At 41.2% G+C, this 27061-nt stretch overlaps 1 protein-coding gene across 1 annotated transcript in view; it reads left to right on the forward strand.

Annotated features, from left to right (window-relative positions):
- Positions 1-27061, forward strand: part of PEMT (phosphatidylethanolamine N-methyltransferase) — a 440725-nt gene that overhangs the window by 38750 nt on the left and 374914 nt on the right. Inside the window, exon 3 of the mRNA XM_063430686.1 lies at positions 10610-10725. Coding sequence (XP_063286756.1) covers positions 10610-10725 — 116 coding nt within the window. The remainder of the gene's footprint in view (positions 1-10609; positions 10726-27061) is intronic.

Consider the following 27061-nt stretch of genomic DNA (forward strand, 5'->3'; position numbering starts at 1 on the left):
AACAGAGCTCCACAGCAATAATACTCCCAGTAATGTGTCTGAATGTATAACCGAGCTCCACAGCAATAATACTCCCAGTAATGTGTCTGAGTGTATAACAGAGCTCCACAGCAATAATACTCCCAGTAATGTATCTGAGTGTATAACCGAGCTCCACAGCAATAATACTCCCAGTAATGTGCCTGAGTGTACAACAGAGCTCACAGCAATTATACTCCCAGTAATGTGTCTGAATGTATAACCGAGCTCCACAGCAATAATACTCCCAGTAATGTGTCTGTGTATAACAGAGCTCCACAGCAATAATACTCCCAGTAATGTGTCTGAATGTATAACCGAGCTCCACAGCAATAATACTCCCAGTAATGTGCCTGAGTGTACAACAGAGCTCACAGCAATTATACTCCCAGTAATGTGTCTGAATGTATAACCGAGCTCCACAGCAATAATACTCCCAGTAATGTGTCTGTGTATAACAGAGCTCCACAGCAATAATACTCCCAGTAATGTGTCTGAATGTATAACCGAGCTCCACAGCAATAATACTCCCAGTAATGTGCCTGAGTGTACAACAGAGCTCCACAGCAATAATACTCCCAGTAATGTGTCTGAATGTATAACCGAGCTCCACAGCAATAATACTCCCAGTAATGTGTCTGAGTGTATAACAGAGCTCCACAGCAATAATACTCCCAGTAATGTATCTGAGTGTATAACCGAGCTCCACAGCAATAATACTCCCAGTAATGTGCCTGAGTGTACAACAGAGCTCACAGCAATTATACTCCCAGTAATGTGTCTGAATGTATAACCGAGCTCCACAGCAATAATACTCCCAGTAATGTGTCTGTGTATAACAGAGCTCCACAGCAATAATACTCCCAGTAATGTGTCTGAATGTATAACCGAGCTCCACAGCAATAATACTCCCAGTAATGTGCCTGAGTGTACAACAGAGCTCCACAGCAATAATACTCCCAGTAATGTGTCTGAATGTATAACCGAGCTCCACAGCAATAATACTCCCAGTAATGTGTCTGAGTGTATAACAGAGCTCCACAGTAATAATACTCCCAGTAATGTGTCTGAATGTATAACCAAGCTCCACAGCAATAATACTCCCAGTAATGTGTCTGAGTGTATAACAGAGCTCCACAGCAATAATACTCCCAGTAATGTGTCTGAGTGTATAACAGAGCTCCACAGTAATAATAATCCCAGTAATGTGTGAGTGTATAACAGAGCTCCACAGCAATAACACTCCCAGTAATGTGTCTGAGTGTATAACAGAGCCCCACAGCAATAATACTCACAGTAATGTGTCTGAGTGTATAACAGAGCCCCACAGCAATAATACTCACAGTAATGTGTCTGAGTGTATAACAGAGCTCCACAGCAATAATACTCCCAGTAATGTGTCTGAATGTATAACAGAGCTACACAGCAATAATACTCCCAGTAATGTGTCTGAGTGTATAACAGAGCTCCACAGTAATAATACTCCCAGTAATGTGTCTGAGTGTATAACAGAGCCCCACAGCAATAATACTCACAGTAATGTGTCTGAGTGTATAACAGAGCTCCACAGCAATAATACTCCCAGTAATGTGTCTGAATGTATAACAGAGCTCCACAGCAATAATACTCCCAGTAATGTGTCTGAGTGTATAACAGAGCTACACAGCAATAATACTCCCAGTAATGTGTCTGAGTGTATAACAGAGCTCCACAGCAATAATACTCCCAGTAATGTGTCTGAGTGTATAGCAGAACTCCACAGCAATAATACTCCCAGTAATGTGTCTGTTTATAACAGAGCTCCACAGCAATAATACTCCCAGTAATGTGTCTGAATGTATAACAGAGCTCCACAGCAATAATACTCCCAGTAACGTGTCTGAGTGTATAACAGAGCCCCACAGCAATAATACTCCCAGTAATGTGTCTGAGCGTATAACAGAGCTCCACAGCAATTATACTCCCAGTAATGTGTCTGAGTGTATTACAGAGCTCCACAGTAATAATACTCCCAGTAATGTGTCTGAGTATATAACAGAGCTCCACAGCAATAATACTCCCAGTAATGTGTGTGAGTGTATAACAGAGCTCCACAGCCATAATACTCCCAGTAATGTGTCTGAGTGTATAACAGAGCTCCACAGCAATAATACTCCAGTAATGTGTCTTTAAACTGCAATAAATGTATTTAGAAATCAGTCTGTGTAAATAAGATACATTGTTCTTATGCTAAATTACATTTTAGTTGCATACATTGTTATTAAGTCACCTAAAATTTATTTGAACAGCCCTGTCCTAGGCCACACCGCCACTCACACCCCCATTAACTCCCCTAAAATTAAAGTGTCTCTCTTTGCCCGTTTGACATGTTGGGAGGTATGATATGTGTCCCCTTTAATAACTTCGTATATTTAGCAATAAGTAGGACTTTCCATTTGCCTCCAATGCTTGAATCCTTTGATAAATAGATTTAAAGGTTATAAACGATATACAATATTGATATTGACTGCGTCGTCTTTTCAAGTCCAACACAATCAGATGATTTAAAAAAAAACAAATTAGGTACTACTTTGTCTCATGGTAAAGTGCGATATGAACAAAACGTGACCAACGTGGAGCTTTCGATTTAAAATCCAGTCAATTCCTAGCAGTCGCTGCTTGCGATCAGTTTGTACAAAATGTATCTTCTAGCCCATTGTGTGAATGTTTGTTTGGTGGACGCACCCGTTAGAAAGATGGTGGGTCATGCGAGGGAGAGTTTCAGATAAGTATATCTACCTTCACTTTCTCCTTCTGGATTCCGTACAATGAGTGAATTTACTGATAAAGTACTTAACAGTAAAATGTTCTAAAGCGCTTAAATACTGGATTTGACAGGAAATGTTAAAAAAAATATATAAATGCAAAAACATTTAAATATAATTTCTAATGGTGATGTGAGTTAATTAAATTAAAACGAGACCTGGCCAAATTTGCAAAGTCCCCTGAAGGTGACAGCAACTGGTTGTCCGGTGGCCGCGGAGGGCAGGTAAGGGTGAGATTACTTAGATGGACCTGTCCCTTGAGGGCGCCGCCATCTCAGTCGTGCTGATCCTCCTCGAGCCAATGTCACTGCTGTACTCTCACGCTTGCGCGGGAATACATTATTGAGGCCTATGAAGCCAATTCCCTGATGACGGCTTCAGGTCTTGACACCTAGATTCCACCTTGTGTCAGGAAATTTTAGGTGGAAGAGAATTCCAGAGACAAAGTATTACTTTGTCTCCGAATATCGCTTGACTGGGTTGGATTTTTTCAGTGAAATTCCAACACAGTTATAGTGAGTATTTCATAAAGATTCTATTTTTATGAAATACTCATTTTTAGTATGGGTAGGGTGACAGTACCACTTTGAGAAAAAAAAAACAACAAATACTATATCAGTATTCTGATCTTTTAACAAAAAAAAAAAAAATCCTGTGAATGAATTAAACAAACACATTAACATACAATTCCAAATCCTCAATGTCAGCCGAAAATGAAAATGAACTGACTTTTTTCCCAATGTATTTTTTAATGTGTTTTTCATTCCACTTTCTACAAAACAAGGGTAAAGAAAAGATGAGCAGAGGGGGGAGAAGCTGCAACATTGACCATGTTAGGATAAAACTTGTACAACTCGACAGGAAAAATCCAACAACAGAAAATTCCTTTTTTGATTGACCTAATTTTCTCGAGCATTGTTGTGTAACAAGCCACCAAAATAGAGTGCTAAATGCGGAGAACGTCAAAGAATCCAACCCCGTTTCAGCCTCCTCAATCATCGACCAGCCAGGTGAAAACACAGCACTGGCTCGAATCGGCACAGTTTCCTCGTAATATTTATGTGCAGTGTGAAATGAAGGTCAACAAACTAATCAAACGAACTGGCCAAGACAGAGCATCTTCTCCACAAATAGAAGTCGATGCCCAATTAGAATGAACTTCACTCATCACTGTATTTATAGCTCAGCATTTAACTTTACAGAGCATTAACTCCATCCTTCCCAACGACGTATATACTCTTGCCGAGTGTTGACCGTAAAGCACAATTTTCCGCCTTCTTCTGAGCTGGTGCTGTTTCTAACACTGCAGAGAAACTTTCACTTTCAGGGCTCTGCTCTATCCCTCTGCATCTATGAAGAGGGACCTTAAATCTAAATGCCATACTCCGCAGCAATGTCTGCAGCTCACAATTCAAAGCATCACTCTGGTAGTTCGGACCATTTAGGAGCAAATAACAGCTCGGAACCTACCATCGGGATTGTTTGCAGGTTGCAGTAGCAATGCCTGTCATTGTACAGATACATGGCATTCCAGTACTTTGTGCGTGCGCATTGTGGCCAGATAGTGACACTACTTCTATATTCTTCGATGCAGAAAAATAGATGCAAAGACTATAACTTGGCCAGTGCTGTGACGGATGTCGACCAATACTGGCACGCGGCTTATTCAAGCTATGTCAGCAGGCTTGCTGTAACGAGTAATATACTGAATTACATTTATTGCAGTTCAGTTCGTTAAAGTTGGTTATTGTCCTTCTTTTGTCAAAGACAATACAGGTAGAAGGTGACAATGTCCGTCCCGGCACCCACCAGCAGATCTAGAACATATTTCATTATAACATTTTTTGTTTAACTTTTTGGCAGGAAGAATTTAATCATTTTGTTGCTCTTGCACATGCACTAGAGCAGGGGTAGGCAACCTTCCCCACTCCAGATGTTGTGGACTACATCACCCATAATGCTCTTACACCCATAATGCTGGCAAAGCATCATGGAAGGTGTAGTCCAAAACATCTGGAGTGCCAAAGGATGCCTATGCCTGCACTAGAGAATTAAACAGAACTTATGGGACTTCGAATTCTTTACAGAACCTTTTTGTACATATGCATTGAGACACCAAAAATGTTTGTTGTGCAATATTCAAGATGATGTCTTTCCCCATCAGTCGTTCTCTCTGAAGAGTTAAAAAAAAGAAAGAATAAGACAGTTGAACGTTATTTAATCCCTTGGATTTTGCACTGTTTAGTCTGTTTATGAAAAGTTGCACGAGACAAACTGGTCGCTATTTTCTCCTGTATTTATACAGGTCTCCTGTATTTCTCCTCCTTGCAATTAAATTTCAGTGTAATTCCAACTCAGTACGTGTTATTCATAAAGATTCTATCTCTATGACAAGCTCAGAAGCGACTGATCTGCTTTAAAAGAGAAGTGTACGTATTTTTCTCAAGCCATTTGTAGTCTTACTGATTTGACGCTTTCAGCCTGTTAGTGGTGCCCCTGTCGAGGTTTCTTGATTCAAGCCTGGGACTGCGATGGTACTAGATGGGCTGAGCAATCGGATGCTGGATTCAGTATTTAGGGGGTTAAATTGTTTGTTATTGGTTTAACCCCTTAAGGTAAGCCGGCACCTGGGATCCCCTTCACACCATAGCAGCTTCATTCAGATGAGGTTGTTATGGTGACCAAAGTATTCCTTTGAAGAACTTAAATGCTATTCCACGACCACTACCAAACAGAGCAGGAATTCAAAGAACACCAATCACCAAGCTGGTTGAAAAAAAAAAAACAACTATCAATTTCTAGGAAGCAACAAAAGAAGACAATCGTTCCTGTGCAATTCTCCAAGTGGGCTAGAGCTGAATATTTAAAATCACCCTGGCAGACGAAAATCCCTGGAACTGGCACCAAGGAAGAATGCTTACTGGGAAGAGGATAACTTCAACAAGTGGAAATATTGTTAGAGTGTTTTAACCGTTCAAGCAACAGAGAAAGTTCTGAGCTCACAATCTGCGCTCGTATTTAAGCCCTGCCGGTTTTTGTGCCAGCCAGTGTCCCGAAAACTAGATTTAGAGTATTCCGTAGGACTTTAAAATTACCTGTCTAGTGTTTCTTAAAGGGAAATTATACCATTAGCAATACAAATGTGCATTCCTAACGCTATAGTGCCCTGGTCACTGTTTAGGTGAACAGGTTCTGCTGCAAGGGTTTAAAAGGTGAGTTTACGCACTGCCGATCTCTGTGGTGAAGCTCCACCTCTTTGTCTGTGATCATCGAGATCGATAATCTCAGCCAATCTAATTCTTTGCCATAGGAAAGCTTAGGGAGCCATTGCGCATGCATGGCAAAACCCTCCCTGGGTGGTTCCTATGTTGTCCTGCTTCTGGTATTGAAAAAGTCGCCCCCCGTCCCCCCCCAAAAAAACAGAGCACAAGGATATTTAATGAGCAAGCCCAATGTGGGGCATTTCTGTCCATATTAGAGATTTATATAAAAACATGAAATATTAGTGGACGCATTAAAAGGCACCCCAGATAGACACTCTACTGTCCGAATACAAAAATGAATAAAAATCATTGCTTAGTAGACGCCCCCAATGAAGACTTGCATTCATTTAATTATGTCGTTTCATTTATAAAAGTGAGAATTCTAAGGGAATTTTAAATTTAAGTCCAGAGTAGCCGAACTGGAGGCATAGCTGAGTTAGAGAATTTTTCCAACTTGGCTACTATGGCCTTAAATTTGAAATTCACTTTAAATTTCTCACTTCAGTGAATAACCATGTAACTCACCCATGAGGATTATCACTAGAGTATAAAGTAACAGGGACTCAAAGTGAATTTCAGATTTTAGGCCAAAATACTGCAATTTAAAAAGTTTTCACATCCCCTATGCGTTCGGTTCAGATATTTAAAAAATTCCCTTCGAATTTCACAATTCACATTTTTGGTTAATAATGCTGTCTGGGACCCTTGCATTCGGATAGAGTATGTGTTGGGAAAAGCCTGCTTCACATGTGACAATCTGCCCAGTATCTCTGGGACTGTGAGCAGCCTGCGATAACGTGCAGGTGCGTTGGATTGGGAAACGCGTGGTCTATCACACAGACAGGCCAGGGGCACGGGGGACGTGTACAAAGTGTTCAGTGGCCTTCACACACAGCCCTGCCTTTAGCAAACAAATACGTTACTAAGGCAAACACAACGGGATTTAGTCACTAAACATTAAAATGTAGTAAATTGAAACCAGTTGCAAAAAGTGCAAAGCTTTCCAACTACAGTCACAGCTCGATTACTACTTTAACCTGAATTTTGCATTCAATAAATAAACCATGTTTGTCTCTACACAAGGAGAGAAATGAGAAACACTGGAATTTGGGTACCCAATGATTGTATCTTTAAAGGGACACCCCAGACCTCTAAAGTATTGTAACTGTCTGAAGTGCTTTATGTGTGACGATTGTGCCCTCTTTTTCTTCATTTTTACAAAACGTGCCGATCTCAATAGAAACTGGTACTTGTGCAAATTCACCTTGTTACACCCCAATGCCGGTCAATAAGTAAACCGATCCTGTTACTTCCTGGTTTGTTTAGCTCAGGGCAGCTAAACTAAAGAGGCAGCAATTGATCAAAGCACCTGCCTTTCATCGACTTCTCATTGAACTTATTGGACAGGCACAGAAAGTCTGGGCGGGGTTAGAAAAAGGTTAGAAAAATGCACGATTAAACGCCTGCATGCATCCACTAAAAAGTGATTTATTTTTGTGTTTAGGCGATGGAGTGTCCCTTTAATGAAAGCAGGGCCAAACAGAAGAAACTGAATACTCGGTGACTTTACGAATCCGAGCTTTAATATGATTGACTGGTTTAGATTTTTAAGAAAAAAAAATAGAAAACAAAAGATGCTATTTAAGTTGGACATTCCCTTATGAGAATTATCGGATGACGTCCATTTCTGCAGTAAAATCTATAAATAAAGCAAATCTCTTGCTCTGTTTTTGTGTACGATAAATGTGTTATAAGACATCAGATAGCAGGAACGAAAAAAAAAGGAATGAATTGTATTCTACCGTTGACCTCCTGAGAATGCATTTAAAAAGGTTTTCTAAAATGTCTGTGTAAACCCAGTAAAGTAAAATCTCTAGTCTTGAGGTGGGAGGTACTGAGCAATCCAGGCGTGTGTTGCATGAACTCCTGCGTTTGGCACCTTAAAATCGACAACATTTTTGCCTGGACGCAGAGCTTGTTCCTAAAATGCAGGTGGTTCTGGGGATACCTCTCGTGGGCTTCTCCGCCACTGGAATCCCCGACCAGCGATGAGGCGCAGGAGAGACAGCTGCTCTCCTACTGCTTTGCCTGGTGGTGAGAAACTCGATTAGTGCTGTCTCCTACCTATGGACCGGCGGGGGTTATCCCGGTCCCCTCTGGCTTGCTCCATATACTCACACTGCATTCAGACGACCGACACCTGCCACATGACGTACCTGGCTTATACACTCAAGATGGCGGACGAGTTCCCTACGGAGGGGCACGAGCTGCACAGGCCAGAGACTGTCCTACCGGGCAGATTCTGGCAAAGGATGGAGGCCCGAACGCCGTATCTGGATCAATACATTTTCTAGTCAGTTGTTTATTGTAACATACAGATTACTCACTGTGCAAAAAATGTGTCCAAATTTTTTATTTTTTTTCCCCAAGTGGGGCTCGTGCTAACCTATGCAGTGCTTCTTTGTTCACCATTTCTGCAACCCAACGGGTTTAGTTGCTCAACGGTGATCGAACTACTAAGCTGTCAGTTTGGTTAAATAGAGGAGTTAGAAAAAATATACAACTTGGCTATCATGTCTTTAATTTTACAAGCCTTTGTCAACAAAACTCCTTTAATGTAAAATCATAGAGGTTTATTTACTAAATTCTGAATTGCGAGACATTAAAGGGATACTCCAACCAATCCCCCACCCCCAAAAAAAACATAATGAACATAGCTTAAATTTAGCTCAATCTTCCTCCACTGGCATCGGGGACAGCGGGCTGAAGGAAAGACATGGGCTGCATGGGGCTGAGGGTGCCACAGCTGGACCCCTTCCTAAAAGTTTATGGTTCTTTAAAAAGAGGGTTCTAAATAAAGAACAGACTCCAACTTGGCCATGCATCAGGGTGCATGCTGGGTTAAACTTTTCTAACAGTTCAGACTCCCTAGACTGAAATGATCAGCTAAGCTACTTCTTGTAATGGGGAATGTGTCATGACCTGTACCAAAATCACTTTGTTTTTTTCTTTAATTTATTTCCATTGGTTGACTTTGCATGTGCGTCAGCTCTGTAACGCATTCAAAAAGAATGCGTTGATTCCTTCTTGGAGTTACTCTTTAATTTCACTCAAGCTCCCTAATAAAAGTTTCGCTAGAGGTTACAGATCTGTAAAACCTTCTAGAATTAAGTAGCTCAACGTGGTGGACACAGAGGAATCCTTAAAGTATATTCAAATTCTAGAAACGTATACTAGTACCGGCACTTGATGCACTCATTTTTACCAGACAATTTTGAGGAAATCAGAAATCTATACATTTGTATCATTTGGGATATTTACAACTTAAAACGAACAGATTTTATCTAGATAGCCACATAGAATTTCTGATTTGCGTCCAGTTACTTTGATCAGTTTATATTGTTGGGCTTTTTTAGGCGTAGATCTCATTACCATCTATGTGTTGTTTGTACTTGTGTCTTGCGTCCTATCAAACCGTTCTTTTATGATATTATCAGAGCTTTTATTAATTTCTTTTAGCTGCAGCACCAAGCGCACTGTCTATTGAGCGAGATTAGCGTTGCAATCATTAACGTTGATAAGTTGGGGAGTGTACGGCCATAGCCCAAATTTGACAACAACCTACTACTCTGCTTGTTTTTCTGGATGGTTTATTAGTTACCAAATTGGTCACTGTATCATTTCAGCGAAGCCTGCAGATTAAGGCAGCATTATTTTCTTTTGTTTAAGGTGGTTCAGAGGCAGTGACGCAGCGTACATCCTGCCGGCTTTTTACGGGACTCAGTGCGCGTCTGCCTGGAGACGCTTCGCTGTACCAACAAACATCAACACATGACAACAAGAGAGCTACATGGCCATAGCTTTTTTTTTTTTTTTTGCTTTTAGATAATTCTGGATAAAAAGCAGCAAATAACAGCACACCATGCCTAACCATATTGACAGTGAAGGGATTATTTGGACAGTCTATATCTCCATATTGCTGAATTTAGACTTAGACTGCGTTCCACCGTTCGGCAATAATTTCACATTCATTTCATATTTCATATTTCATATTATTCCCCTGTGGGAAGGAGTTATTTTTACTAAAGTGAGAATTGTTGGGAATTCACATAAAATTTTACATTTTAGACAAATATTGCTGAACTGGAGGCATCGTTGACTTTTCCAGCGGACTCTTTCCAGTCGAGCTATTTCGGACAGATCTCAGATTAGTAAATAATCTTTATGGTTTATATCAGAAACCATGGGATTGTATCAGTACATTTTGGGAAACATTACCCCCATGGCAATCTATAAGTTATGTTGCTTGGACTCCTCATTTTAAGTTCGATTAATCCCATCGTTACCATTATGAACTAGTGGGTTTACCTATTGCTTACGTTATTGTACATCTCCACCATCTTGAAAGCTGACATTTTGAATGCACATATCTTTCCGTTTTTTGGGTGTTCATAACTTCTTTCTAGCTAGAAAAACAAAACAAAAATCTAATATTCACATTAATGTGGCTGTTTGTCTCGGCAGATGGCAAGGTGGGAGTACAGGACACGGTCTCTGAGTAGGATGGTTGGGTCACCGTATATCGCCTGCTACTGTCTGGGCGCTGTACTGATATTCCTGGCAGCCTTCAGAAGCCATTGGTAAGTCACCCACGGTTTTACCTGCTACGTTGATATGCTTTGTGTATCCTATATGTGAAAGCAAGCATCCAATCAGAATGCAACTTTTAATTCCAGAATCTGACATTTTGTGTTTCCTGTTGCTTTCTGTAAAATGTGGGGCTTCTAAAATAAACGAGTAATTACAGAAGATCCATTTTATCTCTCTATATTTATTATAAATGTAGCTAGCCTCTGATTATTGCACGACACTGATATACTGCTATATACCTTTATATGGAATGCTACATATAGTTACAGATCGGCAGGAATCTCAGTCACATGTTACACTTACTAGCCCTTAGGCCAATTGTTTGTCAGGGAAGGCGAGGCAATGTTCCACAACACATGGCCAAAGAGAAACCGTGAATGAAGGGCGGGAAAGGTTGTCACATGTCACTGCACCCTGCTCTGACAGCATCATTGTGCTGTGCGCACTTACCGTCCGATACTTACCGTTCTAACTGTGATGATGGTAGGTGCAAACCATTGCACTCCTAGCTGCCATGATCTCAGGAGAGTCGGCACTGGGCACACAGGACGCAAACCCCAAAGGCCCACTATTTGTCTGGAATATTTTATTTTATTTTTGGCCACGGACACAGATCTATTGGGCACCACATTCCCTTTACATTTATCCCCATAATCCACTGTGCCCCATCATACATGCATAAATTGATATAATCTGGACAAATTGTACATTTCTGATTTCCCAAAAATGTGCAATAAACACTAAGGGGTAGACGTTGAGAATGTGCACACATTTGTAAAAAAAGAAACTCTTACCTTGGATGCTGTTACCACAGTTACCCATAACAGTTCCCTGTGAAAGCTCTGGTTTCCATGGTGATTGCGCCACTTTGACACTCTTCTTTATTAGTGACGCATTTGTAATTCTCCCCTTAAAAGCCATTTCTCAGCTATTGTTGGACTTCACACACCCAGCACTCTCAGCCAGCCAGGAGCTGACCCTCACCTTACTGGCTGGTATTATAGATAAATCCACTTGCTAATGTTTATTCATTTGCTACATGAACTCTTTCCTTACCAGTATCTCTAACCGAGAACAATGAATTCCTCATCTCAGCAGGCAGCCAATTAGTGCTATGTGAAATATTAGACACTGGATACCGTTCCTGCTGTGTGATGGTTAATCCTATCCATGCAGAATTCATTCGTGTTGTTTACTGTTCTCTTCACTCCAATTAAATGCAACTCCAAACACGTCAGGCTTCCAGGGCCCATTGGAGCCGCCAGTGTGAGGGCAAACCGTTTCAGAACTTTGTGATATAACCTTTTGGAGAAATGGAATGACAGCACCCTCTTCCCCAACTCCCCACCCCAACACAAAACAAAAAAAAATCACACCTTCTTAATTCTATTTTCATATATTAGCTGGTTATAAAATTTGCATTTTTTTATGCCAGTTTTCCTGGTTGTCTGACCATGCAGAGGAAAAGCACATATTAACGTTTTTTTTAGAGAATTCGTAAGTGTAACGAGAATTTGAAACTGGTTGAAAGGTAAACAGGTGAAGCAGACGACTCCAAATAGACACCCGTGTTGGGTTCAATGTAAAATGTGAATAATGTGTACAATTACACCTCCAAATCCATAGGAAATGTATTCAAAGCGTATTCTAGGTTATAAACTGAATTCCAAAACAACTAAAATTCAAAAGGCAAAATTAATAAAATACATTTTACAAAAATGCCCGGTTGTGACTATAATTGGAGATTTTTTTTTCCAGATCAGTTGTTTGTTTTTTGCCTAAATGTTGACCTTCAGATTACAGCTAGCTACCATTCGGAGTTTAGTGAATCTAAAGATTTTTGTTTACAGTTCTATATTGTCATTGCAGTGTTGTCATCTGTACAATGCTAACAGGTCGTTCGTCGGCCCTGAACAGTGAAAATTATTGGTCTGATACAATATATGAATTCTAATAAAACCAAAGTCCAGCACTAGCACTAAGTATAACTTACGATGTGATGAAACAATATATAATATTAGTATTTAATCAATATAAAAAGCAATCGCCTTAAAACTCAATAGAAAAATGGCTAGTAACTGTTTGATATGGTGTAAATAATGACCGTGCAAGGTATTCGTGAACAGAAGCCATGATAAGATACGAAAAGAACAGGAAGCAACCCCAAAACAGGAAATAATAGCAATAGAAGAATTAACCATAGAGATATCTGTAAACCAAAGATATCATCCATATCTCCCTCTTTTAGTGTTAATAAATCAACATTGTAAAATCCAAGTCCTTATAATAACCTATTGTATGGGTTCAGTCGCTCCTGTGGTGGTGAATGGCTGCCATTACGAGTGAAGACGGTTCCTGGTTGAGTAAAGGACTTCATAGCCCTCTCTGAGGTTACTAGGCTCTTACATCCACTTGCTGGCCTGCTTTACGCTTGACTGCTATCTGGTATACCTCATTAATGCACATCTGTACTCTCCTTACTGCCCACGAGTGAGTGTGTCCTTGTTAAACCAGGCATGTCTGGATTGTCAACTAGATATTGTGAATCAGGCTGCTCAGCCACTCGCAAATCCACACAATTGGATCGGTAGAGAGTTCCTTCAACGTCCACAAGATAAGACCTTTTGAAGACCGTTACATATTCTCAAATGACCTGTTCAATCTACTTTTATACTGATACGTTTCATAATATTCAATTCAGGCAAATCTCTAGTAGCTGTGTCATTTCGTGCCTTGGACACTTGCTTCTTCAGTCGTAAACTTTTCTAGTAGACCTTGTATCACAGATGGTTCAAGCAGCTTGTTGGCTACTGGTTAGGTTTTCTTTAATCTCCTTGACATCAGTCTCTGTGCCGGACTACTATCCATGCATTCCGTTGGAGTGTTTCTCCAATGTAAGATGTCCTTCCACTGGTCTTTACCATCACTTTGTGTGTTCTTGCATTAATTCTTCGCTATCTCCACAGCGGATTCAGCTGTGCCGTTAGCCTGTGGTGAAGAAGTCATGTGCTCGAATTCCTATTAAGTGGCAAATGTTCTGAATTGTGAGCTTGCAACAGTTTGCAAGTTCAATTGTCAGAGGTTACTTTATCTGGTTTGCCATGACGTGCAAACTGCGCATTGCACCTCTTGACTATAGTTTCAGTGGATAAGTCAGGAAAAAGTAAAATTTCCCAGAAGTATACATAATAATCGACTAATATCAGGGATTATTTTCCTGCATTGAATAGGTCGATACTATCTGTAAAGGACGTGTAGGTATCTCATGTGACATCATGGTTTATTTTTATGCAAATGTGCATATTCATTGCAAGTCGGGCAATTGCTGACGATTAATTACACCGTGCATGTTGGGCCGATAAAGAGAATTGCGAGCCTGTCTGTAGCATGCCTCACCCTTGTGTAGCTTCGAGTGTAATAACATCTCTGCTCTCAGTGACTTCGGCACTATGGCTCTTGGACCTGACCTGATCTCATCTCTGAAGGAGCAATATTCCTTTAGAATTCCAAGTTCATTTCATTAGGCCACCCAACCAGAACTTTAGACTTCAGAGCTTGTAAAGTTGTATCCCTTTGTGTGTGCTGTATGAGCTGATGTAGCCGTTGATCAGTGACATTAAGATAGTCTGCTTGATTGACTTCCGCAAAGAAATTTTGTTTCTGCTGCAGTAAACCAACTCCAAGATGCTCACGCTTACCTCCAGGTACCACGTGTTATTATTATTATTATTATTATTGCCATTTATATAGCACCTACAGATTCCGTAGCGCTTTACAATATTATGAGAGGGGATTTAACTATAAATAGGACAATTACAAATAAACTTACAGGAACAATAGGTTGAAGAGGACCCTGCTCAATCGAGCTTACATTCTATAGGAGGTGGGGTGTAAAACACATTAGGACAGGAATTTGCAATCAAATAAGGTGGGCTGCCCTTTAGGAGAGGGCAAGAGACAGGTATGTGAGGTAGGGGTTAGTCTTGGAGGCCATAAGCTTTCCTAAAGAGATGGGTTTTAAGGCACTTCTTAAAAGATGCAAGACTAGGGGAGAGTCTGATGGCGGTAGGCAGGCTATTCCATAGGAAGGGAGCCACCCGCGAGAAGTCCTGCAAGCGCGAGTTGGCCATACTGGTGCGGACAACGGACAGGAGGTGGTCACGGGCAGAGCGGAGAGACCGAGAAGGGACATACCTATGGATCTGTGAGGAGATATAAGAGGGGCTAGAGTTGTTCAGTGCTTTATAGGTGTGAGTTAGTACCTTGAATTGACTCCTATAGCATACAGGAAGCCACTATAAGGACTGGCAGAGGGGTGAGGTGTGAGAGAAACGACTAGAGAGGAAAATCAGTCTAGCAGCAGCGCTCATTATGGACTGTAGGGGTGCAGTACGGCTTTTGGGAAGACCAATCAGGAGAGGGTTACAATAATCCATGCGGGAAATTACTAGAGCATGGACAAGCTCCTTGGTAGTATCTGGTGCAAGAAAGGGGCGGATGCGGGCTATGTTTTTAAGATGGAATCTACAGGATTTGGCAACATGCTGGATGTGAGGCTCAAAGGTGAGACCAGAGTCAAGTATGACGCCAAGACAGCACGCTTGCAAGGATGGACTGATGTTCGTACCACAAACTTGAAGGGAGAGCGAAAGAGGAGGATCAGTATTAGGAGGAGGAAAGACAAGGAGCTCAGTTTTTGAGAGATTGAGTTTCAGAAAGCGGGAGGACATCCAGGCAGGGATGGAAGAAAGGAAAGCAGTGACACGTTGCAGGACGGCAAGGGGAGAGGTCCGGGGAGGAGAGATATAGCTGGGTGTCATCAGCGTACAGGTGGTAGTGGAATCCAAAAGAGGTAATAAGTTTCCCAAGAGAGGCAGTATAAAGAGAAAATAGAAGGGGACCAAGGACGGAGCCTTGGGGGACTCCAACTGAGACAGGGCAAGGGAGGAGGTATCATTAGAAAAAGAGACACTGAATGAGCGTTGGGAGAGATAAGAGGAAAACCACGAGAGGACAGAGTCACAGAGACCAAGCGATTGAAGAGTTTGAAGAAGGACAGCATGATCAACGGTGTCAAAGGCCGATGAGAGGTCAAGAAGAATTAGTATGGAGTAGTGGCCTTTGGATTTAGCTGCGATTAGGTCGTTAGTAACTTTGATAAGGGCAGTCTCTGTAGAGTGGAGAGGGCGGAAGCCAGATTGAAGGGGGTCAAGGAGAGAGTTGGAATTGAGGAAATGAGACACACGGGTAAAGACAAGTCTTTCCAGAAGCTTTGAGGAAAAAGGGAATAGGGATATGGGACGGTAGTTAGAGAGGATGGATGGGTCGAGGGATGTTTTTTTTAGTATAGGTACTACAGTGGCATGTGTAAGGTCAGCAGGGACGATGCCAGAAGAGAGCGAGCAGTTGAAGATGTGTGTTAGAGAAGGTACGAGCAGAGGCGGCTCTCTAATTAGGCGGTTTAGGCCTCGCGCTGGCTCACATTACCCCCCTACTCTCACATTACCCCATTACCCCCTCACTCTCACATTACCCCCTCTCACATTACCCCCTCTCACTCTCACATTACTCCTTCTCACTCTCACATTACTCACTCTCACATTACCCCCCCTCACTCTCACATTACTCACTCTCACATTACCCCCCCTCACTCTCACATTACCCCCCGCTCCCTCTGACCATCGCACCCCCCGCTCCCTCTCACCATCGCACCCCCCGCTCCCTCTCACCATCGCACCCCCCGCTCCCTCTCACCATCGCACCCCCCGCTCCCTCTCACCATCGCACCCCCTCTCCCTCTCACCTCATGAGCTCTGCGCATTGAACCAACATGCTCACTTTGAGAGGGGGCGTGCTTGTCATTAGTGATGACAAAACACACCCTCTCTGGCCCCGCCCCCTTCTTAGGGGACCGTTCTGATTGAAAAATGCCCGGGCCTAATTTTTTTCCCAGTCCGGCCCTGAATAAGACAAATTGTTCACTGAAGTGGGAATTTCAAATTCAAAGTAAAAATAGAACTGTAAACATTATTTGTCATCTTGGCTTCCAGTTCGTTACTCTGGCCTTAAATGTGGAATTCCCTTCAGATGCTCATTTTACTGAATAACCCAGATAGAACCCGGTTTTAATTTATTGTATTTTTATACTTGTCTGTATTCCCTTTTATATTAAATGTTAATTTACCTCCTCCTTGGCTGGTTGATTGTAAATTCATAAAGTTTGTGACATACCTGGATGTTTATAGGGGCCCTAAATTAAACTTTGAAAGATCCAACTATAACCCAAAGAGTAAATAGATAGCAAAATAAAACGGGGGGAAGTAGCTGGAATGTGTTCATTTCCCATGGTATATTGGCAGATCAGGAATTTCTTTTGAGCAGATGTTTTTTTTCTCTATAGTTGATTCCTCTTTGCATATTGCATTACCATTTGCTAATACAATTTTTGTGCCTTTAATATTTGTCAACGAGTGACCCCCATTGCTTGTGTTACCCTTAACCGTAATCACGGGATCTACAATGGATGAGTGTTTGAAGCCAATTACGTTACATACTGAGGGTGTGGTGTGTCCTGACATAATATTGTTGCCTGCGGGCTTCACTAACGATGTAAATGTAACGATGTAAATTAATTTTCTGCACTGAGTGGGCACACACTTGTTACATAATATCTTGGATCTTCTACAATGTATAGAAGTCACTTGGATGAGATAAATCGTTAGGACGTGAAGCCTACTGCTTTCTATGCTATAAAAGAAAGGGCATTCTCGGACACAAACAAAAACTAACAAACTTGATGCACTTAGCCGCTCGCAGGGGCCCTGGCCCAGAGTTGGGCATTCCCGGAGTTGCCGTCGCTCTCATTGGTAATAGCAAAGGTTTAAGAGAATTATCTGAAGTGCCCACTCTGTAGGAAATTGAGTCATTTCTCTTTTTCACTGTCCTAAACCTTTAGTGCATCTCTCCATTACTTAGACAACTTTCACCATGGAAACTATCAAGCAAGAGAAAGTAATAGGATTTAAAAAGATGTATCCTGACATTCGTTAGTGTCTCTATCCGTTGTATGAGTTTGTACAAAGAAATGTCTGCATTTTTCTACCCCAGGCTGTGACAATATATCTATTTCCACTGTATGGATCTCTATATTTGACATTTGTTTTAAGTAAGGCTAAATAGTGTACACCTTGTATCCCCCACTTAATATTTTTGGATAAACTTTTCAAATCAGATTCTGTTCGAAAAAGTTTTCTAGCAGATTGTGATCATTTGAAAATATTAAATCGAAGTGTCCTACATTAATTATTCGATCAAAAACATCCTTCTCAAGCATTCCTTGTTGGGGCCCATGTGACCCTGTCCATTTTACAGACACTTCACACTGTCCCTGGCCAAAATAGATTAATTGGAGAAATGTCCAAGTTTGGATATTTTGACCTTAATTCTGGACAATTCACAGTTTTGTGAATAACTCTGAAAATGTTTATTTGGCATTCTGTTCACAGTTGTGGGTAATAAACCTTTGTTCTTGTTGTTAAAGGACAAGTGTCATGAAATTTTCGCTTTTCAATTCTTAAAAATGTATTACCATACATTTATTTAAACGTAATGGTATTATTTTTTTTAATGACATATATTGGTTTTGGTGAGACGATGTCACTTTCTATCTGGCTGAGCCGCCATTTTCGGTCAGATTCTATTGCAATCTGACCGTCTGACGCTCATCCTAACTTGCTACTGCAGATTCACACACAGAGCGATCACATAAGCAGTTAGGCTGAGCTGCAGTTGGTCAGATAAAAGTATAGTCCGACTTAACAAGATAAAAAGTGACATTTTCTAAAATAAATTAATAAATAAAACCTATATACATGATTTTAACAATATCTGTAACTTTCATTAAACTTAATAAACTTTTGAAAAAACGATTGGTGAAAAATTGGTGACCACTGTATCCATTTTCATTATGCTTTTAAGTTTTTAGACCAACGTTTTAGGTGGCCCCTGGTCTTTTTCCACCACTGGCCTGGTGTGTCTGTGGTGGACCCATTTTCCTGTTATGTAAAAATCCATAATTAAATTAAATGAGAATTTAGTTACAGCCGCTGTAGAAACTCTGCGTCTCTATGCAGATGCTGACTGTTTGCTTTTTTGGTGATTCGGTGCTGTGTCATACATGGCTGTGCTTGAGTTTTGACAGTCACGGAAGTGGTCTGGTATGGCTTTGTGTGCTCTGCTGCTACAGCAACTCCAGGGTTTGCCAAGAAACAGATAAGCCACAAAACCTGTGACAACATCCTACTGGTGGGTGCTAAGCTCCAATGTAAATGGCACTGTATCATTAAAACAAGGCACCTGTGTACAGACGGTGCTTAGGTCAACTTATGTAGTCTCTATGGAGTTCAAGACAATCCTGCCTTAAAGGGACACTCCAGGCTCCCACACACGTTAGGTGCACTGTGTAGGTTAGATTACAGTTAGTTATACTGGGTGGGTTTATATTATTAAAGGGGCACTCCATGCTCCCACACACGTTAGGTGCACTGTGTAGGTTAGGTTACAGTTAGTTATACTGGGTGGGTTTATATTATTAAAGGGGCACTCCATGCTCCCACACACGTTAGGTGCACTGTGTAGGTTAGGTTACAGTTAGTTATACTGGGTGGATTTATATTATTAAAGGGACACTCCAGGCTCCCACACACGTTAGATGCACTGTGTAGGTTAGGTTACAGTTATACTGGGTGGGTTTATATTATTAAAGGGATACTTCAGGCTCCCACACACGTTAGATGCACTGTGTAGGTTAGGTTACAGTTGGTTATACTGGGTGGGTTTATATTATTAAAGGGATACTCCAGGCTCCCACACACGTTAGATACACTGTGTAGGTTAGGTTACAGTTAGTTAAACTGGGTGGGTTAATATTATTAAAGGGACACTCCAGGCTCCCACACACGTTAGATGCACTGTGTAGGTTAGGATACAGTTAGTTATACTGGGTGGGTTTATATTATTAAAGGGACACTCCAGGCTCCCACACACGTTATGCGCACTGTGTAGGTTAGGTTACAGTTAGTTATATTGGGTGGGTTTATATTATTAAAGGTACACTCCAGGCTCCCACACACGTTAGATGCACTGTGTAGGTTAAGTTACAGTTAGTTATACTGGGTGGGTTTATATTATTAAAGAGATACTCCAGGCTCCCACACACGTTAGATGCACTGTGTAGGTTAGGTTACAGTTATACTGGGTGGGTTTATATTATTAAAGGGATACTCCAGGCTCCCACACTTTACTAGCACTGTGTAGGTTAGGTTACAGTTAGTTATACTGGGTGGGTTTATATTATTAAAGGGACACTCCAGGCTCCCACACACGTTATGCGCACTGTGTAGGTTAGGTTACAGTTAGTTATACTGGATGGGTTTAAATTATTAAAGGGATACTCCAAGCTCCCACACACGTTAGATGCACTGTGTAGGTTAGGTTACAGTTAGTCATATTGGGTGGGTTTATATTATTAAAGGGCACTCCAGGCTCCCACACACGTTATGCGCACTGTGTAGGTTAGGTTACACTTAGTTATACTGGGTGGGTTTATATTATTAAAGGGACACTCCAGGCTCCCACACATGTTAGATACACTGTGTAGGTTAGGTTACAGTTGGTTATACTGGGTGGGTTTATATTATTAAAGGTACACTCCAGGCTCCCACACACGTTAGATGCACTGTGTTGGTTAGGTTACAGTTATACTGGGTGGGTTTATATTATTAAAGGGACACTCCAGGCTCCCACACACGTTAGATGCACTGTGTAGGTTAGGTTACAGTTAGTTATATTGGGTGGGTTTATATTATTAAAGGGACACTCCAGGCTCCCACACACGTTGGGTGCACTGTGTAGGTTAGGTTACAGTTAGTTATACTTGGTGGGTTTATATTATTAAAGGGACACTCCAGGCTCCCACACACGTTAGATGCACTGTGTAGGTTAGGTTACAGTTAGTTATACTGGGTGGGTTTATATTATTAAAGGGACACTCCAGGCTCCCACACACGTTATGCGCACTGTGTAGGTTAGGTTACAGTTAGTTATACTGGGTGGGTTTATATTATTAAAGGGACACTCCAGGCTCCCACACATGTTAGATACACTGTGTAGGTTACAGTTGGTTATACTGGGTGGGTTTATATTATTAAAGGTACACTCCAGGCTCCCACACACGTTAGGTGCACTGTTTAGGTTAGGTTACAGTTATACTGGGTGGGTTTATATTATTAAAGGGATACTCCAGGCTCCCACACTTTACTAGCACTGTGTAGGTTAGGTTACAGTTAGTTATACTGGGTGGGTTTATATTATTAAAGGGACACTCCAGGCTCCCACACACGTTAGGTGCACTGTGTAGGTTAGGTTACAGTTAGTTATACTGGGTGGGTTTATATTATTAAAGGGACACTCCAGGCTCCCACATGTTAGGTTCACTGTGTAGGTTAGGTTACAGTTATAGTGGGTGGGTTTTATATTATTAAAGGGACACTCCAGGCTCCCACACACGTTGGGTGCACTGTGTAGGTTAGGTTACAGTTGGTTATACTGGGTGGGTTTATATTATTAAAGGGACACTCCAGGCTCCCACACATGTTAGATGCACTGTGTAGGTTAGGTTACAGTTAGTTATACTGGGTGGGTTTATATTATTAAAGGGACACTCCAGGCTTCCACATGTTAGGTTCACTGTGTAGGTTAGGTTACAGTTATACTGGGTGGGTTTATATTATTAAAGGGACACTCCAGGCTCCCACACACGTTGGGTGCACTGTGTAGGTTAGGTTACAGTTGGTTATAATGGGTGGGTTTATATTATTAAAGGGACACTCCAGGCTCCCACACACGTTAGATACACTGTGTAGGTTAGGTTACAGTTGGTTATACTGGGTGGGTTTATATTATTAAAGGGACACTCCAGGCTCCCACACACGTTAGATACACTGTGTAGGTTAGGTTACAGTTGGTTATACTGGGTGGGTTTATATTATTAAAGGTACAATCCAGGCTCCCACACACGTTATGCGCACTGTGTAGGTTAGGTTACAGTTAGTTATACCGGGTGGGTTTATATTATTAAAGGGACACTCCAGGCTCCCACACATGTTAGATACACTGTGTAGGTTAGGTTACAGTTGGTTATATTGGGTGGGTTTATATTATTAAAGGTACACTCCAGGCTCCCACACACGTTAGATGCACTGTGTAGGTTAGGTTACAGTTATACTGGGTGGGTTTATATTATTAAAGGGATACTCCAGGCTCCCACACTTTACTAGCACTGTGTAGGTTAGGTTACAGTTAGTTATACTCGGTGGGTTTATATTATTAAAGGGACACTCCAGGCTCCCACACACGTTAGGTGCACTGTGTAGGTTAGGTTACAGTTATAGTGGGTGGGTTTATATTATTAAAGGGACACTCCAGGCTCCCACACACGTTGGGTGCACTGTGTAGGTTAGGTTACAGTTAGTTATACTTGGTGGGTTTATATTATTAAAGGGACACTCCAGGCTCCCACACACGTTAGATGCACTGTGTAGGTTAGGTTACAGTTGGTTATACTGGGTGGGTTTATATTATTAAAGGGACACTCCAGGCTCCCACACACGTTAGATGCACTGTGTAGGTTAGGTTACAGTTAGTTATATTGGGTGGGTTTATATTATTAAAGGGACACTCCAGGCTCCCACACACGTTAGGTGCACTGTGTAGGTTAGGTTACAGTTAGTTATACTTGGTGGGTTTATATTATTAAAGGGACACTCCAGGCTCCCACACACGTTAGATGCACTGTGTAGGTTAGGTTACAGTTGGTTATACTGGGTGGGTTTATATTATTAAAGGGACACTCCAGGCTCCCACACACGTTAGATGCACTGTGTAGGTTAGGTTACAGTTAGTTATATTGGGTGGGTTTATATTATTAAAGGGACACTCCAGGCTCCCACACACGTTAGGTGCACTGTGTAGGTTAGGTTACAGTTAGTTATACTGGGTGGGTTTATATTATTAAAGGGACACTCCAGGCTTCCACATGTTAGGTTCACTGTGTAGGTTAGGTTACAGTTATACTGGGTGGGTTTATATTATTAAAGGGACACTCCAGGCTCCCACACACGTTGGGTGCACTGTGTAGGTTAGGTTACAGTTGGTTATACTGGGTGGGTTTATATTATTAAAGGGACACTCCAGGCTCCCACACACGTTAGATACACTGTGTAGGTTAGGTTACAGTTGGTTATACTGGGTGGGTTTATATTATTAAAGGGACACTCCAGGCTCCCACACATGTTAGATACACTGTGTAGGTTAGGTTACAGTTGGTTATACTGGGTGGGTTTATATTATTAAAGGGATACTCCAGGCTCCCACACTTTACTAGCACTGTGTAGGTTAGGTTACAGTTATACTGGGTGGGTTTATATTATTAAAGGGACACTCCAGGCTCCCACACACGTTGGGTGCACTGTGTAGGTTAGGTTACAGTTAGTTATACAGGGTGGGTTTATATTATTAAAGGGACACTCCAGGCTCCCACACATGTTAGATACACTGTGTAGGTTAGGTTACAGTTGGTTATACTGGGTGGGTTTATATTATTAAAGGTACACTCCAGGCTCCCACACACGTTAGATGCACTGTGTAGGTTAGGTTGCAGTTATACTGGGTGGGTTTATATTATTAAAGGGATACTCCAGGCTCCCACACTTTACTAGCACTGTGTAGGTTAGGTTACAGTTAGTTATACTGGGTGGGTTTATATTATTAAAGGGACACTCCAGGCTCCCACACACGTTAGGTGCACTGTGTAGGTTAGGTTACAGTTAGTTATACTGGGTGGGTTTATATTATTAAAGGGACACTCCAGGCTCCCACATGTTAGGTTCACTGTGTAGGTTAGGTTACAGTTATAGTGGGTGGGTTTATATTATTAAAGGGACACTCCAGGCTCCCACACACGTTAGATGCACTGTGTAGGTTAGGTTACAGTTGGTTATACTGGGTGGGTTTATATTATTAAAGGGACACTCCAGGCTCCCACACACGTTAGATGCACTGTGGAGGTTAGGTTACAGTTAGTCATACTGGGTGGGTTTATGTTATTAAAGGGACACTCCAGGCTTGAAAGGCTGTGTTTCAAGCTTGTAAACAGCATTTGAGAAAACTTGAGATTTTATAATGTTGCTTTGAGGAAAGTGAAGCAAACATCATAAACAGAGAACAAAATGGGTGCACCCAAATAGTATCATACAATTTGCACACCGATCAGCCACAACATTAAAACCACCTGGCTATTATCGTATAGGTCCCCCTCGTGCTGCCAAAACGTCTCTGTTGTGTCGAGGCATGGACTCCACAAGACCTCTGAATGTGTCCTCTGGTATCTGGCACCAAGATGTTAGCAGCACATCCTTCAAGTTCAGCAAGCTGCGAGTTGGTTCCTCCATGAATTAGATTTGTTGTTCCAGCACATCCCACAGGTTTTCAATCCGGTTGAGATTTGGGGAATTTTGAGGAAACCCGTGGAACTCTTTGTCATGTTCCTAAAACCATACCGGCACAAGTTTTACAGTGTGGCAGGGTGCAATATGCAAATGTGGAGTTGATTTTGCCAAGCCTGGATTTGCCACATTATACCTGGATTTCATTCAGCTGAGGCCAGTTTAGGGTCTGAATATAAAAATCTGGACTTTGGTGAAAAACCCTAATAATTACACCAATTACAATTACTTGTGTAAAAGACACACATTTCTCATAAAACATTTCTCATAAGTGTAGATAAATGTTTTCAGTTATTTTCTCAGCCACACCTGTATTTATGATGAATGTTTTATGATAAAGCTGGTATTTTACGACATTTGAAAACCAATGTTTTTTTCTTTCAACCTCATTATCACCAGCATGATGATGTTAAATGCTTCGTATAGAGAATAATGGAGTAAAATTAATTATTAATAAAAAAATATATATATATATATAAAGCTGTTTATTAAGAATGATTAAAACACTCCGAGCTCTCTGTGGGTGCTCTAACCTTTTGAAGGCTGAATGGCGCCCATTGTAAATAATTTATAATTTACCAATTAGCCTGAAGAGAGCTTTTTGTAACATTTTGCTGCAGTTTAAACAGTTACATAATATCTTCAACAAAAGAAAATTATCAAAACTGGCATCACCTCAAAGCATGAAGGGATCACTGGGTTTCTTGTCTTCTGATCTCCATCTGTTGCTGGTTTAATGCTCAATTAGTCACCTGGTCATCTCTATTTATCAGTAACTGTTAAAGCAGCCTTGAATCATATCTGCGCCGCAGTAGTTAAGAAAGTCTGGAGGCTGGCCTAGCATCATTGGAAATTAAGTTCAGAAACAGCTTTAGTGACAGGGTCAGCCATTACTATTTTTGCTGAATTTTTTTAATAAAAATTACTCTTGTTTTTTTTTTTTTGTTCTGCATTTGCTGCAAATCCTTTGGATTTGTAGCTTCTGCAGGAGCACTGCCCAAATAGAAGTGACTCTGCCAATGCAGCACTTAAAGGAACACAAAACTGTATTTCTAACACTATAGTCTCCCTTTCCCTAACTTATTAGGTCTCCCCCTGAAAGACAGGCCGCTAGAGGTCAACTGATGTCCATTAGAATTTTTGGAGCAGAAACATTGCCGGCTGAGAATGTTAGCTGATGGTTCTCGGCCAATGAGCTAAGCCATTGCCCTATTCCCTGATTGTTCTCAGCCAATGAGCATTGCTGGGTTTTATTTCAGGAGAGCTAATGGAAGCTCCTGCTTAGGAAAATCTGTCTCTCCGACATTAGTAGGGGAGGCGGCACCCAATGGAATATGGTAAATAACAATGTTTTGCATAGATAATTTGTTACAACCTGCAAAGCATTCTGGATATTCTTATAAATGATATTGCTGGCCAGCATTCATACTCCCTTTACTGTCCCTTTAAAACCTGCTCTTGAACCGGGGGAGAGAAAGTTTTCTTTAGTGCAGTGTTGGCGATGACTCTGTAATCATAACTAATAACACATATCACATTAAGTGTGTTCATTTCTGTGTTGTGTGGACGTTTTATTAAAAATCACAGGGTTTGACGCCATGTGTGTAGAATTAAGCAATTATGATTCGTATTTTTTTCTGTCATAACATTTTTACTGCATTTAAACTCAAAGGAGTAAACAAGGAAAGTTTTACAGGGTTATAAAAAAAAAAAAAAAACACACTTCACGCCTAAAATTAAAACAATCTTTAAATGCACCACAGTGTTCATTCGTAATAAACTAATATAAAAATGCCTCCAAGTCTTCTTGATTTGAGCCATTCTCACTGCTGGTAGTGGAGGAAACCTCAAATGGATGTAAACCAAAAAGTATACATTAAAAATGGGAAATGTTTATACGTACTAATTAAATCATCATCGACAAGCGACAGTGCCCTTCTGAGATGCCGGGAGAAACCTGGATATTAGTCTACTGGATTATAGTCCCAATCATTTTTGCTTGCAAGAACCCCAGATGTGTCTGTATATGTTTTTATATCCATTACATCCATCTTATGTATGTTCTACAGGGAGGTCTCCGTTCCCTTTAAAGGACCACTATAGGCACCCAGACCATTTCAGCTCAATGACGTGGTCTGGGTGCCAGGTCCCCCTAGTTGTAACCCTGCAGCTGTAAACATAGCAGAGGGTGGAGACACTGAATATCAGTGCTACACACTGTGCAGCACTGCCCCAGGAAGCACCTGTAGAGCCATCTGAGGGGTGGCCAGTGGAGGTGTCCTAAGGCTTTAATGTAAACACTGCATTTTCTCTGAAAAAAATGTGTTTACAGCAAAAAGCCTGTAGGGACTGACTATTTTAATTCTCATCTGCTAGTGCATATTAAACCCTTAAAACACGTTTGCATCATCATAGATTGTATGTATGTTACGTGTGAAATAACAATAGACCAAAGAAAATGTAAAGATAAAAAAATACAATTCTGCCTCTGTACAAAATGCTAAGATTCAGCATTGAAATGCACTGTCAATCAATAAACAAGGAACCGCTTTACCGCAGGATGTCATATGCCAGTAGCGTCTCAGTAATGCTTAAAGTTTTGTTTACATTTTTTCAATGGAACTCTTGATATATCGTTACACATGTAGATTATTTTAGGTTCAGCAAATTGTGCAGGATACTGTTTACTGGCAGTCTCCTTAGTTCACTTGCGTTTCTCTCTCCCGTTTCTTGTGAACTGGGCATTCGGTGTCACTTTGCCCTT

Source organism: Pelobates fuscus, chromosome 8 (genome assembly GCF_036172605.1).
Source record: "Pelobates fuscus isolate aPelFus1 chromosome 8, aPelFus1.pri, whole genome shotgun sequence".
Taxonomy (NCBI): domain Eukaryota; kingdom Metazoa; phylum Chordata; class Amphibia; order Anura; family Pelobatidae; genus Pelobates; species Pelobates fuscus.